The sequence below is a fragment of the Podarcis tiliguerta genome (assembly GCF_965153285.1).
Source record: "Podarcis tiliguerta genome assembly, chromosome: 8".
In the NCBI taxonomy this organism is placed as follows: Eukaryota; Metazoa; Chordata; class Lepidosauria; order Squamata; family Lacertidae; genus Podarcis; species Podarcis tiliguerta.
The window spans coordinates 45,806,615-45,823,274 of record NC_139541.1 but is presented as its reverse complement, the minus strand read 5'-3'; the positions used below and the strand labels follow the sequence as shown (position 1 = coordinate 45,823,274).

General features: G+C 43.0%; 1 protein-coding gene across 3 annotated transcripts in view; it reads left to right on the top strand.

Annotated features, from left to right (window-relative positions):
- Positions 1-16,660, top strand: part of ADAMTS18 (ADAM metallopeptidase with thrombospondin type 1 motif 18) — a 94,788-nt gene that overhangs the window by 41,943 nt on the left and 36,185 nt on the right. For all 3 annotated transcript variants that reach the window (XM_083454537.1, XM_083454536.1, XM_083454535.1), the window contains exons 5-12: positions 98-297; positions 3,600-3,683; positions 4,206-4,365; positions 5,356-5,461; positions 8,909-9,046; positions 10,137-10,290; positions 13,011-13,106; positions 14,446-14,594. In XM_083454537.1, coding sequence (XP_083310663.1) covers positions 98-297; positions 3,600-3,683; positions 4,206-4,365; positions 5,356-5,461; positions 8,909-9,046; positions 10,137-10,290; positions 13,011-13,106; positions 14,446-14,594 — 1,087 coding nt within the window. The remainder of the gene's footprint in view (positions 1-97; positions 298-3,599; positions 3,684-4,205; positions 4,366-5,355; positions 5,462-8,908; positions 9,047-10,136; positions 10,291-13,010; positions 13,107-14,445; positions 14,595-16,660) is intronic.

Sequence of the window (16,660 nt, the reverse complement as noted above, 5' to 3'; positions counted from 1 at the left end):
CTAGTCCCTCAACACTTTAGGACGGAGCTAAACTGGTCATAAAGAAAGAAAAGTCAGTTCTGAGCAATTTCCAAATCTCTGCTCTGTTTCCTTTTAGACACACCTAAACCACCCACAGAGGACACATTCATCCTGTCTGATGAATATCGGAGCTTGGCAAGGCTGAAAAGATCCCCCATTAAAAGTCAGAACAGTGGAAGTTTGAATGTTGAAACTCTAGTTGTGGCAGACAGGAAAATGCTGGAGAAGCACAGCAAGGAGAATGTGACTACGTACATCTTGACAGTCATGAACATGGTAAGAAAGGGTGGTGCAGCTGATGAATCCTTTTTTACAGTACAAGAAGCCCTCAACTTGCACTTTCTTTATCCTCCCCCCCATCTGCATACTCAGTGTGTTTTTCTCGTTTACTGGGAAGGGAGCTGGGAGGGTTCTGACAGCACCCCCCGGAACCCTTGCAACACCTTCTCAAAGCCTGGTAAGCTTGACAGTGCCTTCCTTACCAGCCTCTGTCACCTCACTTACTGGAACCACTTACCACAATGGACATTTTGAGATGAGCTTCCTAGAAAATTGTCATTAGCTGGCAATGCTACAAGCATCTACTCAAGCTCCCTACATACTGGGGCCAGTGTTAGGGGCTGGCATATTTGCTTGTCTATTGAGCACCCACACCTTGGTACCAAGAGTCTCCTTGACCTGCTCATTCCCCTCACTGTTGCAACTTGCTTAAGCACTCTGGCCCCAACAGTGGTGGTGGTGATGTTGATAAGGAAGAACAGTAGATGCTGCTGCCTGCAGTAGGCACTATTCCAATAACCTGTCCTGTTAATGCAAGATTTCAGCAAGAGCAGTGGGATTTTTCACCCTCTGTGCACCCTGCATCATCCCCAGATTTGCTTCATGTCATGAAGCCTATGAACACAGGGGTAGTCAGACGACAAGGTAGAGATTGGGGATTTGGAGGTGCCCAGCCTGGAAGAAGGTGCTGGAGGATTGGAGGATAGTAATCAATAACCTGGAGAAGAGTCTGACCTCAGGGAGGGCCAAAGTGGGGACCTGGACTGGGAGAAAGGGCCAAGCAGGTAGTCAGAAGAACAACCCACCTCAATAATAATAATAATAATAATAATAATAATAATAATACCCCATCCATCTGGCTGGGTTTCCACAGACACTCTGGGCCACTTATAGTACATAAAAAAGTAAAACATTAGACATTAAAAATGTTCTGATACAGGGTTGCCTTCAGATGTCTTCTAAAAGTCAGATAGTTGTTTATTTCCTTCACATCTGATGGGAGGGTGTTCCACAGGACAGTTGCTACTACTGAGAAGGCTCTGTGCCTGGTTCCCTGTAACTTTGCTTATTGCAGTGAGGGAACCAGCAGAAGACCCTTGGAGGAGGACCTCTGTCCAGGCTGAAGGATGGGGGAGGAGATGCTCCAGTTATACTGGGCTAAGGCCATTTAGTTGTTTATTTCCTTGGCATCTGATGGGAGGGCGTTCCACAGTGCAGCTGCCACTACCGAGAAGGCCCTGTAACCTCACTTTTCACAATGAGGGAACCGCTAGAAGGCCTTCGGAGCTGAACCAAAGTAATCAGATACCCTGAACACAATATCACTGCTGTTGGAGAGGGCCTTGGTGCCTCCCATTAGTGGGAAGGGACCATCCCTCTCAAGGGAGGCACCTAAGGATAGTTTTGATGGTGAGGTGCCCCAGTTGTCTCAGTGCCCCAGTTCACAAGGTCTCTGGCTTGAAGTCAAGTGTGTGTCAAGTGTTGGAACAATTTCTTTGTTTTTGCCTTGCCGTGTATTGTAGAGTCCTACCATGCCTTAGGAATCTGTAACCTTCAGTTCAACCTTTGTTGGGACCCTGGCCTATTTTTTGGAATAAAGTTTACACCCAAGCTGAGAGTCTGAGTTTTGAGTTGGCAGTTTAGGGGCTGTGTGGTGTTAGAGGGAGAGAACATTCTGTTGCGCAAGGAGAATTCCTTGCGCTGACAGAATGTTCGTCTTAGTGCTATGTTGAATACAACCCAATTATTCTAATTTTAATTGTAAACCAGTTTGGACGACTATTTTTGTGTTGGAAACGTGTGCACGAATGTTATCTTTTTTCTTTTTTTAAAAAAAACCCCAACATAAATGTGCACAAGTGAACAGATACAGTTGTGGGGGAGGGTCAATAATGGAGGGTGGCAGCAAGAAGGAGGGCGTTGAAACAAGGTAAACTTTCAGCAAATGGAGTATTCCCTCACCACCCTGCCAGTATTTTTTTGGTTTGGCTGTGCTGACTATATGACTTCCAGAGCACAGATGGAAATGAGAGAATCCTTGGCAGAGCTTTGGTTCAAAGCTGCCTGATGGTCTTGTGTAGCAAAGATAGAATGAAATATATGTATGGAGATGTGCTTTTCTTTCTTAAATCATTTCCTTTTTCACAGCAGTGCTTGGCCTGGTCCACGCATGGCTTTTGTGCTTGCAAGAAGCTGTGTCATTTTAAATTAAAGAACACAATGGACTCAAACCCAAGGCCTTGTTTGAGTGATTAAGCCTTGCTCCGGTGTGAGGAAGGAAATAAGGTTATGAACTTGCTCCTTCCTTCCCCTTCTGACCTCTCCCCTTGCTTATGCTAGTAAGAGCATTGCTCAGAAGTCTGAATGCCTCCTTCTTTGGAAATCAGTCCAGTCACCCTTCATTAATGAGGGACAGGGTACAGATGGTTGGATCTGAAGCTAAGGGCAGAGGGGAAGGATGTGAAGGAATACCACGCTTGCTTTTTGTACTAGCTCATAGTTTGTTTCCAGGCACAATTCTTGCCCTATGAAGTTCTAACCAGGGTCACAACAGTACTTTTTCTCCTGCACTTGCTTCTAATTCATTTCCAGACCTAATTCAAGGTTCTGGTGTTGACCTTTAAAGCCCTGACACCTGGGTATGGAATAGAACAGCTTTTCCCATAAGTAACTACCCAGTGGTGTTTAACTGCACCTTGTGATGTCATTAAATTGACACAATATGCTTAATGTTAATTTTCACTTCAAATGATGGGTTATGAAGCTGGCTTGTTTTGCCAAACCATAGTTAGCTGTGGTCACTGTTTAGGGGTTGAATGCAACACTAAAGTGTGGTTAACAGAAAACAGAAGTGAAAGCTTCCTTTTGCCTCCTTATGTGGCTGTGCCAGAAGAGGGGGAAAAGAGGGGGGCACATGACCTTGGGGCTTGCTGTGGATCATTCAATGTTCAGATGTGACCATTGGTAAGCAACTGGGCTGTGAACCTGGAAGGACCCAAGTTCAAATTCTGGCACTGAATCATCAGGCTATTGTATTGAAGACATTGGGCTGTCACTGCCATTAATGTTTGTCTGCAAAAATGTTTAAGACTGATGATCCAATTAATTTCATGTTGTGAATTGCATAGAAATATTTCCTGAAGGATCATGTCTTTGTAAATTAATATGTCACCCAGCACATCTTGGTGCTGTCTGCATTTAATATAGTACTTGTGAAGGGATGGATTAAAAACTTATTTTCCTTTTGCTTACTGCTTGTTATTTTCCTTTCTCTTTTGTTTGTGCTAACCTTCACATAGGTATCAAGTCTTTTTAAGGATGGCACAATTGGAAGTGACATCAATATTGTAGTTGTGAGCCTTCTTCTTCTGGAACAGGAACCCGTAAGTGATGTTTCATCCGACTCAGGTTGCATACAAGCTCAGTTCCGCAGACGGGATTCCATAGGGGAATTCTCATGATGTTGTAAATCATACATATGAACACGTGTCATTTTTGTACTATCAATGATTGAGGCTACAGTGTGCCCGGAAAGCAGGCACAGTGACAAGGCAGGCTTGTTGCCATCTCATTGCATCTCTCTCTGGCATGCACCCTCAGCTCAGCCCCACCACTCCTGCCTCACATTTGCTGAGTGACAACAGCAATCACCCACCCTGTTTCCAGGTTTAGAGGAGAAGGAGATGCAGCTCAATGGCCTTGGAGCCAATCCCTTTGGAAAAGTCTCTTCCCCCATTCCTGGCCAACTGGGAATTTTGCTGCCCACCTAGCCTGCCACCCAGGTCATACACGTCCTTGCTCCCTTGATCTGGCCCTGTAGATCTTTCCTCATAAGACTTTCATTGCCTTTGAAGCATTCTTCCTTTTTCAGTTGCTGGTAGTAGATTTCTTTTTCTTGTCTGTAGGGTGGACTGATGATCAACCACCATGCAGACCAGTCATTAAACAGCTTTTGCCAGTGGCAATCAGCTCTGGTTGGAAAGAATGGGAAGCGTCATGACCACGCCATCTTGCTTACTGGATTTGATATATGCTCCTGGAAGAATGAACCATGTGACACTTTAGGTATGGGCATATTCTATGGCAGCCTCCCCCAACATTGTGTCATCCACATGTTTCCAGCTATGGGGCTGATGGACATGATGGATGCTCTGGGAGGGGTGGCTTCCTAGGCAGGAAACCATTTGCTAGGATATATTATAGGGTATCACGGCTGAGAAATGAACATATCTCACGTTGTGGTAGATGCAATCCAGCTGCAAAGTTGTGCCTGTTTTAAAAGCATTGAGAGTTCCAGAGAGTTAAGGAATCATTACAACAAGAAGCTTTTAAAATAAACTGAAAACAATGAAGGAAACTTGAGAGGAATAGCTTGGAATATGATCTTTGCTTTGGTCATGTTATAAGGAATCAAAGGAGGCACATTGCCCAGACTGTCCAAAAGCCACAATATGAGTTTCCCAATTTTAATGCCTTCCCCTCAACAACATACATACCTTCATTGCTAATCCAGTCCCAAAGGCAGCCCAGCACAAATGAGTCGATTTGAAAGTAGCAAGTTTATATGTCAGTCTTTCACAGTTTTCTACAGGATTATCTGATCTGCAGCATTTTGGACTCAGTGGTATTGAAATGAAGGAAAGGGTCTTCTGGAGGATGAGCACTGTGCCTGGGGAATATTCAATGCAGCCAGGTTGCTTCAGATTTTTGAAAATATCTCTGGCCAAGGGCACTCTCATTCTTTCTGGCTGACCTTCAGGAAAGAGCTGGCGCCCTTTTCCAGAATAGCTTTCCTAACTGACGGGACTGTTGTTGAGTCAGCAGAGAAAAGGAGCCTGTGTTAGTTTTGTAGGCTAACTGCTGCAGACAGAATGCATTTTTCTTGGATCGGGCCCAGCATTGCCATGTGCATGTGAATTTGCCTTGTGCATTCTTCTACATGACAAAGCTTAAATGAGCACAAAATCTTCCTAACACAAACTATGCTCTGAATCTCTGTGATGTTATGTGGCAGAATAAAGGTATAATGCCATTCAACCATCCTTTCCCTGGCAGGTTTTGCTCCAATCAGTGGAATGTGCAGTAAATACCGCAGTTGTACAATCAATGAAGACACGGGGCTTGGTTTGGCATTTACTATTGCCCATGAATCTGGACACAAGTAAGCTATTCCTCGTGAGTCTTTCCCTCCCTACAAGCTACTAAAAGACTGTTATTATTATAACTAAAGACAGACACACACACTGCTTTGGCTGATATTTTATTATTATGTTTAATAGAAGATGATGACCTTGCTGATCTGGCAGTGTTCCATCATTACAGCTGTTATCTAATGCAGTGCTAAGTACCATCAGTGAAAGGATTTCTGCTTCCACAATGGGACTTTCTCCCCTCTTCTTCAACTAGAGTGTTGGGGAAAACTTCAAAAGAGATTTAGGGCAGATTTCATAGTGCAGCTGACCCTAGTGGGATTTACAATCTGTGCTGATCAGCTGACTGGGACCTACAGAAAGCCCCTGTAGAGGAAGATCTTTTCCATCATGGGCCTGAATTTAAACTGGCAACTCCAAAGGTAGAGCTGGGCATTTCAATGTAAATTTATTTTAATAAATAGTTTTGTATGTAATTTTGACTGATGCACACATTTTTGCAAACATCTCCAAATATAAGGCATTTTTGTATGTTATTTTCATTAGTTTTAATGCATATTTTTGCCTAAGATATGCATTTTTGTAATTTGCATTTGGCGTTTAGAGAACTGCATCACAAAATTTAGAGAATTGTGAATTTCAAAGGATATCTATGTTTCAGTTCTCACACTGTTTCAGAAAGTTCAGCTTTGAGAGATTCACCTTTAAAAGTGAAGTGAATTAAATTTCTCCCCCTTCCCTAGCCTAACCCCACTGGAGGGTTGGGGATCTGAGGTTTTGGATGATTTAGTTACATTTGCATTTTAATCAACTATTTTACATTTGATCTTTAAAAGCAATTATTTGCTACCTGAACTTTTGAGATGAGGGATTGATGAATGTTGTACTTAAAATATATATATGAATGTTTGCTATGACATTGCGTTCCCAAGGTATCAGTTGCAGGCTAACCGTGGCTTTGAGCACGGAGGCAGAATTAAATCCAGAATTTCTTTTGTTCAGGAATCTGTATGAAAACACATCCTGCACAGAAGCTCCTCATTGTTGGCTTGACAGTTCCATTCAGCTTGTCCCCTTTTGTCAATGGGCATGCTGCTGTCATCCCATTCACTTGCTACATGGATCTCTGATTCTGCATGACTGCTTGGAGCTATTCAGTTCTCATTGTGTAAATATACTGTAGAGCATTGACTGTGACCTCATGGCTATATGAGTGGTCCTTTTGCAGGTCCATCTGAAAGGAAATGAGGAATTAAAGGCTAATCCTAAACCTAGTGGTAACTTTGTCAGGGATTTCACTGGGGGGGAAACAGGAACAAATATCTGATGGAATTCAGAACTATATCTTTCAGGCTATGTATAGATGTACATAATTGCGTTGGTGGGATTGAGAAGGAAGCACACTGTTAATGGTTCATACCAATAGCCTTCTTCCTAGGATCAGGTTCCCCTGTTGGAAAAGTCTGTTTTGCTCATTACTGATTGGCTGGATATTGCGTCAGCCATGAAGAAATGTTACGTCTCTTCTCAGAGCAGTACAACACATAGCACAGATTGGCTTGTCTTTTCATCCGTCACGAAATCTCCTTTCTCCCCAGTATAGGTGCCATCTCACACTGAAGATTGTGGGTGCCTGAAACAAAGGGCTTCAACTTTGCCCATTGACTTTGTGGGGGCATAGAGGGAAATGTGGGTGGAGCCAGAAGCAAAAGCAAGTAGAGCAACAGATAGGAACACAGAAGCTTATACAGTCACACCATTGGTCTCTTTAGCCAAGTATTGTCAACCTTGACTGGCAGTGGTGCTCCACAGTTTCAGACAGGGGCCCCTCCCAGACCTGTCTGGAGATGCTGGGGATTTTCTGCATGCAAGGCAGATGCACTACCAGTGATCTTCATCTCTTCCTTTGTACATACCAGACATGCAAAAGTCAGAGGCTTCTATGCCCATCCACCATGCAAACATATTCCTACCAAGCAAAAGCACTCAAGGAGAGTACAGAACAGGGCTGGTGAGGGGTATGACCTGGGAAGAGAGAAAGAGACAGGCAGGGGAGGGGCCTGGGGAGAGTTCTAGGAGCCAGACAAAGCTATAATTTCTCCTGACGTTCCTGGCTTCTGCTGTATTGGAATTTATTCCTTAAGAGAATGCTGCTGCGATTCTCTCTTGTAGAAGCCCTATAGAAATTAAATAGGAGCAGTGCAAGAGGACACCTCCTACAACTGATTGATTGTGCCTAGAGAAAATAAGTAGATAAAGCTGGGTAATAAGCACACATTTTTGCATCTTACTTTCTTCTTCTATTTATCATTAAGTAATATAGATCATTTGTCATTCCCTTTAGGAGTTGTTTCTTCTTCTTCTTCTTCTTCTTCTTCTTCTTCTTCTTCTTCTTCTTCTTCTTCTTCTTCTTCTTCCTATTATAACCTTCCTTTTTCAGCTTGGCATATGAATGCTGATATCCGGACAGGAAGGATTTATGAAATGCCTTCCAAAAAAAGTATCTTGGAAAGACTGCAATTCTTTCATTTGGCAATAACTGCTAGAAATTTCTTCCATTGTCATTTGTCCAAGCGTGTGCCTTTTCAGCTGTATAATATAGGAAATTGGCAGCAATGGCCTTCGGATGCCTAGAGGCAGATGATCCTTAGAAGTGTTGCCTAATGATCCTATTAGCAGTCAGATAGTAATTATAGATGGGAGGGAACGTTTCAAACAATTATAGGATTTTTTGTCAAATAAATCATTTAAAGTTTGATGGAACTTCCTTCCCTACAAAATGAAGGATACCACAGCTTAGCTCAAGTTTAATTACAAAAGCCAGAGGCTTTAAAGCTGGTAATCTGGAGGAAACTAGACCTGACAGTTAAACTTCCACAACTTGAACATAAAGTCACATAGATACAACCGGTGCTTGATTCAAACACCACTTTTGCTTTTTAAATCAGATCCCATTTCCCTGTTTTGCATACATGGGCTGGTTTTGTGTTTAAAGATATGGGATTGGATCCAAAGGCTCCCTTTCTCTGACATATGGAGTCTCCTCCCCTCATAGAAGGAGACTTTCCATCAGATAGAGTCATTCCACCAGATGAAGACTCCTGCTTCCATTGACCCTTTGGAACCAACCTGTTCAACTTTTGGTTTCATACCTCGTTTGGCCCTTTGTGAAATGATGATTGACACATCTACAATCAAAGGTTTACAGGCCCTTTATCATTTTGGTCGTCCTCCTCTGCACACATTTCAACTTATCAGCCAACCAACCAACCAACCAACCAACCAAACAAACAAACCAATTGCATTCTGTATCAATTGTCATTTCCAAGTGCTTACCCATGTGGAGCACTCATGAAGTAGTCTAATAATTTGCATTATCACAACATTGCCATATCATTTGTCCTTGCACATTGTGAAGGCCTCTGCTTTTGTTTTTGTTTTATCGTGGAACTTTCTAGTTTTGGCATGATTCATGATGGAGAAGGGAATCCTTGCAGAAAAGCCGAAGGTAACATTATGTCTCCCACCCTCACGGGAAACAATGGAGTGTTTTCGTGGTCAGTATGCAGCCGGCAGTATCTCAACAAATTTCTCAGGTAGGCTTCAGCTTGGAAGGGCATGTTTTTGATTTCTGATCCTGAGGAAGATAGCCTTGAAAAGTAAAACCCTACTGGAGCATAGTGAATCAAGTGATTAGCATCACATTGAGCAGGATAGTGGGGTCACACCTACTAGCTGAATGTCCCAGTTGGTCCTATTCCTTACTTACTTGGGCATAGCCCGGGGGGGGGGGGAGGGAGCAGCTGTCCCCCAATCAATAAAACAATAAAAATCAATACAAATCTGAGGTTCTGTCCCCCAACAAAAGCCTGCCCCCCTAAGAAAAGCCTGCAGCCTAACAAAAATCCTGGCTACATGCCAGTGGTGGGTGGGGCCAGTTTTGTACATTTAGCTAGTTTCTACATAAACTCACATGCTGTTCAGCCAAGCAAGCAAAAGGCATTAAATTAAATTATTAAATTAAATTAAAATAACACGGACACTTATTTAGACAGGAATAATGAAATGTTTAAAAGTAAGTGGGACTTGCAAGTCTGTTGGAGTACATTATGGTATATACTGCCCGCCCATATGTGAAAGTATTTGTTAAAACTCAACAATATATTGCTGTACTCATGATGCAATTTACTGCCCTCCCTACACAGTATCCTCTCTCTCTTTTCTTTCTTCTTTTAATTTCTGTATCCCCCCCCCTTTTCATATAATTTTCAAACTTCAATCAAAATTATATGGAAAAATAAAGTAATATTTAGATACATATTCTTAGAGACGTAAATAAAAAATAATAAAACCAGACTAATACAGAAACAGACCAGAATAGAATTATGGGTGAAAACATGTGGACGTGATTTGAGCTAGAAATAATTAAGTCCCTTGATCTCCTTATCTAAGTCTCCCATTTCAATTACTGTGTTGTTTTAATTGGATTGCTTTATTGTATTTTTAATTGCAAATATTTCTATTTTAATGTTTTAGTGGGACTGTCATTTTGTGAATTTTAATGATGGATCTCCATATTTTAATTTTTTTTAAAATTCTTGTAAACCGCTTAGACCACCATATGTGATAAAAAAAAAACCCTAAGCAAATGTATTCTTAACAGATGCTTTCCTTCCTTCCCTTCAGTACTGCTCAAGCAGCTTGCCTGATAGATGAACCCAAACAAGCCGGACAATACAAATACCCCGATAAGCTCCCAGGACAGATCTATGATGCTGACACCCAGTGCAAATGGCAATTTGGAGCAAAAGCAAAACTCTGCAATCTGAGTTTTGTAAAGGTACGAGATTCACATCTTCCAGACAGACGTTAGAACTTGCACTGAGGAATAGCAATGAATTATAAATGGGAAGATTATGAATGAGTGGAGGGGTTCCAATGAGCTCCAGGGTCTGCACTGTTTCTAAATCTTAAATAATTTGGCAAAGCCATTGCTTGCTTTGAAGGTGTTGGCTTGGATGGAAGTCAAGGTGGTCCAGCGTAGCTGCAGGGAGAGATTGTGCTTACAGGATGCAGAATCTAATTGCAATGCACGGGGGGTGGGGGTTGATAGAGGCACAGGGGATGCCCAAGCTTCACTGTGCTTTTAAGAATATTTTAGTGTGATTTCTTGCCTAAGATGGAACTAGGCCGATCAGTTTTTTAAGCAGTGCATAGTTGTAGCAGTAAAAGGGATGTTACAGATATGATTGCAAACTGCATAGCGCAATCCAGGTCTAAAATGGCATTACCTGTTGTAGTAATGCTACTATTGCTACTAGAAGTGATAATAATTACATTTGTAAAGCACTTTCAAGTCTAGAAAGCTCTTCCCATGCAATAGCTAGATGACAAAAGAAAGTACTTTTCCATGCAGTGCATAAACTATGGCATTCACTCCTGCAAGAGGTAGCCACCTACTAGGATGGTTTTAAAAGAGGATTAGACAAATTTGTGGAAGATAAGGCTATTGGGGCTCCTAGCCACAATGGTTATATTCAAGCTCCATTGTTGTAGGCACTATGCTTCTGAATACAGTGGTACCTTGCGTTATGAACTTAATTTGCTTTGGAGGTCCATTCTTAACCAGAAACCATTCTCACCACTTTAGCTAATGGGGCATCCCGCTGCCGCCATGTCACTGGCGCACAATTTCTGTTCTCATCCTGGGGCAAAGTTCTCAGTTTTTTAGCCACTATGCTACTCCCATGCTTAGGTTTGAGTTCTCATTTAATTAATAAAGCAGTCAATAAGATGCAAAAACCTTTAATTAAGCACAACTTCATTAAATTGATTAATCTTATACATATACTTGGGTTTAGGGGGAAAAGAGTTAAAAACTAGTTATGAGCAGAGTGGAACAGTTGCAGCCTCTTATTGCACCAGGATTCCAACATCTCTTTAGTTCCAGTTTAATTTTCTGTTAATCCATATTTAGTTTTCCCTTGAAAGAATTTCAAAAATATACCTCTGGATTCTGAACTTAATACCCATTCCACGATTTCAAGTTACTGCTTGGAAAACATGCTTGAAACAAGCAACATCTGCTGTGCAATTCTTGTTGAGGCAGATTCTAGAGCCAAGAGGCCATGGCAGTCATCAAGTACCGCTTGTGACACCTGTAAGCAAAGTTTATACGTATATAAGATAGCATCGTGACAATTCACAAATTAATTATTGGCAGTAACACGATATTGCTGGTTTTCCTATGCTAACTTTGGTTACTAGAGATTTAAAACCTTGGTCTCAATTGATTCCTAAATGAATAAAATCAAATCAAATCTAACAGCTGACACAGGCACTGAGAGGTGACCAGCAGGAGGTGGGAAAAGGAAGGCAATAAGAGCACACTAGGCAAAGTCAAAGACTGATATGAAAGAGTAAATGCATCCATGAAAGGAGAGGAAGAGAACACAGGATGCCAGGGGGTGGGGAGAGGCATACAGTTTCATGCTTTTAGACAGAGTGGAGGAAATGGAGTGATAAAAGAGAGCTAGAGAAGAGGAGCATGCAGTATTTGAGGCAAGCCACAACAAGACGTAGGGGACAGAGTTTTGGCAGCTATAATGGGGAGGAAGGGGTGGATCTTGTTAATTTCAAGGAGGGAGAAGCAGAAGCGTTTGCTGCAGCTTGAATTGTTAAGAGGCAGGGTGGGCAAAGGACAGGGTATGGAATCCAAAATAGCCATGAGGGGATTTGTTTAGGAAACCAGTTGGATAGTAATGCTGATGAAAGAGAAGCAGCAGAACAATAATGAGTCAAGCATGCATTTGGATCAGAGTGGTGCACAAGTCAGGAGAGCATAAGAATAGCCTGTTGGATTAGACCAATGGCCCATCCAGTCCAGCATTCTGTTCTCATAGTGGTCAACAAGATGCATATAGGAAGCACAAAAACAAGACCTAAGCACGAGAGCACCACTGGAGCTTTCCAGACTAGAGCTTTCCAAATGAAGGGCTCCTTGGTCCCATTCTTATACCCCAGTAGCAGAGTGGGTGCTCTTTCCTCAAGGCCTTCTGCCCCCAAATCATATCTTGATGGCACTACTGTAGAGGAGGAAAAGGTGGGGAAATAAGTTAGTATGCAATAGGGGTTGGTTCACATATCCTTAGTGACAGCAGCAGCATGGGAAGACTTGAAGTTGACTAAATGAGTTATCACAGATCTAAGACTACAGAAAGAACCTGTGACAACTACAATGCATTTCAAAGCAGACAGTTCAACGAAAATGGACACAAATGATGATGTGTTGGTGGGGGGGGGGGTTAAGAGTCATCTGCATGTATGAGTGAATATTCTAGATTTTTCAAAGATTTGATTTTGTTGATTTTATTGGGTTTTTTGGTTATCTGTTGTTAACATTGAATGGAGAAAAATGAAATGAAACTGTAATAATGACAGTACACAAGCACCTATATAAATCTCAGGCCTCTCATTCACATCAGAATAGACAAGTTGGATTTTTCCAGTCAGGAAAGACTGAGATTAATGGGAGTGTCTTCTTCTTCTTATAAATTTCAGGATATATGTAAATCACTGTGGTGCCATAAAGTAGGCCATCGATGTGAGACAAAGTTTATGCCAGCCGCAGAAGGAACACCCTGTGGGATAGGCATGGTAAGTTACTAAGGCTGCAAAAGTGGGGGAAGGGCCAAAGCTCAGTGGTAGAGAACCTGCTTTGCATGCAGAAGGTCCCACCCCAGAATTTCCAAGCAGAGCCAGAGGAGATCCTTCTCTGAAACCCTGGAGATCCGATGCCAGTCAATATAGACAGTACTGAGGCTGACCAACCAATTTAGCACGAGGCAGCTTCCTATGTTCTGAAAAGGCATATGCACATAAAATCCACTGTGTATTGTCCTCAACAGTGTTATAAACATCCCAGATGAGATCTAGGAATGGCACACACATTCTGCATCTAGGCACATTGAATTGTATGTGTGTGCCCACCCTAATGTATTATTATACCCAGTGACGGCTGGTACCCATTGCCACTGGTAGGGCAGAAAGCTGGGAGCCCAAATGGTAGGTGGAGCCAGAGCCAATGACAGGCAGAGTCAACTAATTCTAGCTTCGTTCCTATCCTCCCCCTTGCTGAGTTCTACAACAGGCAATCTACAACTGAGATTAAGGAGGAGGAAGTTGACAGCCAGAACCACCTCCTGGACTGGTTGTAAGAAAGGAAGCAGGTGAGGGCTGGCTGAGGACAGACTGAGGCTGATGGAACAATTATTTAAAATTTCTATATTGCCCTTCATCTGAGGATGTGGCAGGGTAGGGTAGTTTACAATGCCTCATTCTCCCAAAGCAGGGGTTGGCAAGGTTTACCGGCCATGGGCTGGATCACTCCCACTGAGATCTTCTGGCACAGCGGGACACCGGAAATCGCTTCTGCACATGTCCGTGGCTCCAAAAATGACTTCTGCGCGTGCCTAGATGCCAAAAATTGGACCTGCAAATTTTCGGCATCTGGACATGCGCAGATGTGATTTCCGGTATCTGCATGACGCAATTTCCGGCACAGCCCAGCGAGTCCCCGCACCACACTGCGCCGGTTTAGTGTAGCACGTGGGGGACTCGCTGAGTGGGCGGCTCAGTTCAGGGGTGGCTCGTGGGCCTGTAAAATGGTCTTCATGGGTCGCATCTGGCCCATGGGCCACATGTTGCCAACCCCTGTCCCAAAGGAACCAACCTCCATTGGTTATAGCTCACCTGGGACTGTTTTGACCTTAAAGGTAGGACAGGGACAATGGTTGGGAAGGGATAGGAGGTGCATTCACTCAGATCTCTGCCACTAATTCCAGTTCCCCCATTTTCTTGCCACCTACTCTTTGCCTTAGCTTCCTTTCCACTCTAGTGGTTCATAACTGATTATAACTGGTTCTTTTTTTCAACCTTACCCAGCCATCCTGGTAGATACTGACAAAGCATTGGTTTTCTACATTATCTCCTACAGTGGTGTCGAAGAGGTCAATGTGTACAATATGGAGACCATGGTCCCAAGCCTGTTAATGGCCAGTGGTCTATGTGGTCTGAGTGGTCCAGTTGCTCTCGGACCTGTGGGGGTGGAGTCACGTACCAAGAGAGACACTGCAATAATCCAAAGTAAGACATTGATATGAAAAGGTATTATTTTTTATCATTATTTGTATCCTAACAAGATAGGTGGCAAAGTAAATATTTGTGTTCAGTTTACACACCCACACACCCCTTTAAAATGTTTATGGGCTGGATTCAACCAAATTTGAATGTTTTGAATGTTCAAATGTTTAAAGAGCATAGGGTAAGGAAGAGTAGGGTCTCACCAATCACGGGAGGCTCAGGAACATAGGAAATTGATTTATATGAAGACCAGACTGTTTGTCTCTCTAGTTCAGTATTCCCATACTGACTGGCAGTGGCTCTCCACAGTTTCAGAGAGAGGTCCTTCCCTACCTGGAGACATCTTTAGATTTACCACTGAGCTATGGCCTTCCCCAAAGGTATTAGGTTGAAAACATAGAATCCCCCATCAGACCTTTCCAGTAAACATGGGAAATTGGGGGTGAAGGGGGTGGTGCACATTTATAACACCTGACATCTGGAGGACCACAGATTCCTTCACATCAATTCCTTAGCAAAAGAATAATGTCAATTGATTCCTTTTTTAAAAAAAAAATGACGCAGCCTCACAAGATAATTCTGAAGAAGGTATCTCTTAACTGTGGAGTCTCAACTAAATTGAGTGTGACATATTTCATTCAGAGCTGAATGCCGTTTCTCATGCTGCGTCAGCTATGTATGGAGAGGATTGCAGTAGATTACATTTCATTTATGGATTATGAGGGTTCTGGTATGAGCACCTGCTCCAATGTCTGATGTTGGTTGATCCCTCTTTCTAGTGATAATTCACCTAGAGCTGAAAGAAGTAGATCTTAAACCCTATCAGGATTATGGCATGTCCAGACAACTCTAATTTTGGCTAGTTAGTTATTTGTTTGCATGTTGCACATATTCAGCTTTCTCTTCAAATTAGGCTTGCAGCCAGGCAATATAGAGGATTATATAAAGCTAAGATCTGCTTAGCTTTAGCTCTAGGATTGTAGGGCAGTTCTCACCACATATCCCCTGCAATGTGCAAGTGGGGCCTAGAGAGAAGGTAGATCACCCCTGCTGTCCCATTGTTGATCTCTGCATATTGTAAGCTGGTTCAGGCATTACACTTAGACAGGTACAAGCTGTATGTATAACTGTGAAAGAGTGTACTCACATTGATTTGTACAGCTACACATGAACATAGTGCACTATTTGCGTACACAAGTACACAGATTACACAGTCATTAAATGCAATGTGTGAACATACGTTAGCACAGGCTTCCTCAATCTCGGCCCTCTGGATGTTTTGAGACTACAGTTCCCATCATCCCTGACCACTGGTCCTGCTAGCTAGGGATCATGGGAGTTGCAGCTGAAAACATCTGGAGGGCTAGGTTGAGGAAGCCTGCGTTAACACATGCCACATGTTCAGAACACTGCATTCTGCAAGATCACTGATCAAACATTTTGCAGGATCTCTGAGCATACAGAGACAATCAAAACATGGTGTCTGGGGGACAGGGACACTGGATTCAATCTGGTTTCCTCCCTCCACATGTAGATCAGACATATATATGTTATATGACCAGTGGACCCCTGCCATGGAATTATTCTGAAAAGGCAAATTCATGGTAGAAATATTTGTTGTAGACATGAAACTTCAGTATTATATTGAATCGTTGGATCACTCTATTGAGTTATGGTGGTGGCAGAAAATTAATATTGCCATATATTTGGTAGGTAAAGGTAAAGGTACCCCTGCCCTTACGGGCCAGTCTTGACAGACTCTAGGGTTGTGCGCCCATCTCACTCAAAGAGGCCATGGGCCAGCGCTGTCCGAAGACACTTCCGGGTCACGTGGCCAGCGTGACATCGCTGCTCTGGCGAGCCAGAGCCGCACACGGAAACGCTGTTTACCTTCCCGCTAGTAAGCGGTCCCTATTTATCTACTTGCACCCGAGAGTGCTTTCGAACTGCTAGGTTGGCAGGTGCTGGGACCGAAGAACGGGAGCGCACCCCGCCGCGGGGATTCAAACCGCCGACCTTTCGATCGGCAAGCCCTAGGCGCTGAGGCTTTAGCCCACAGCGCCACCCAC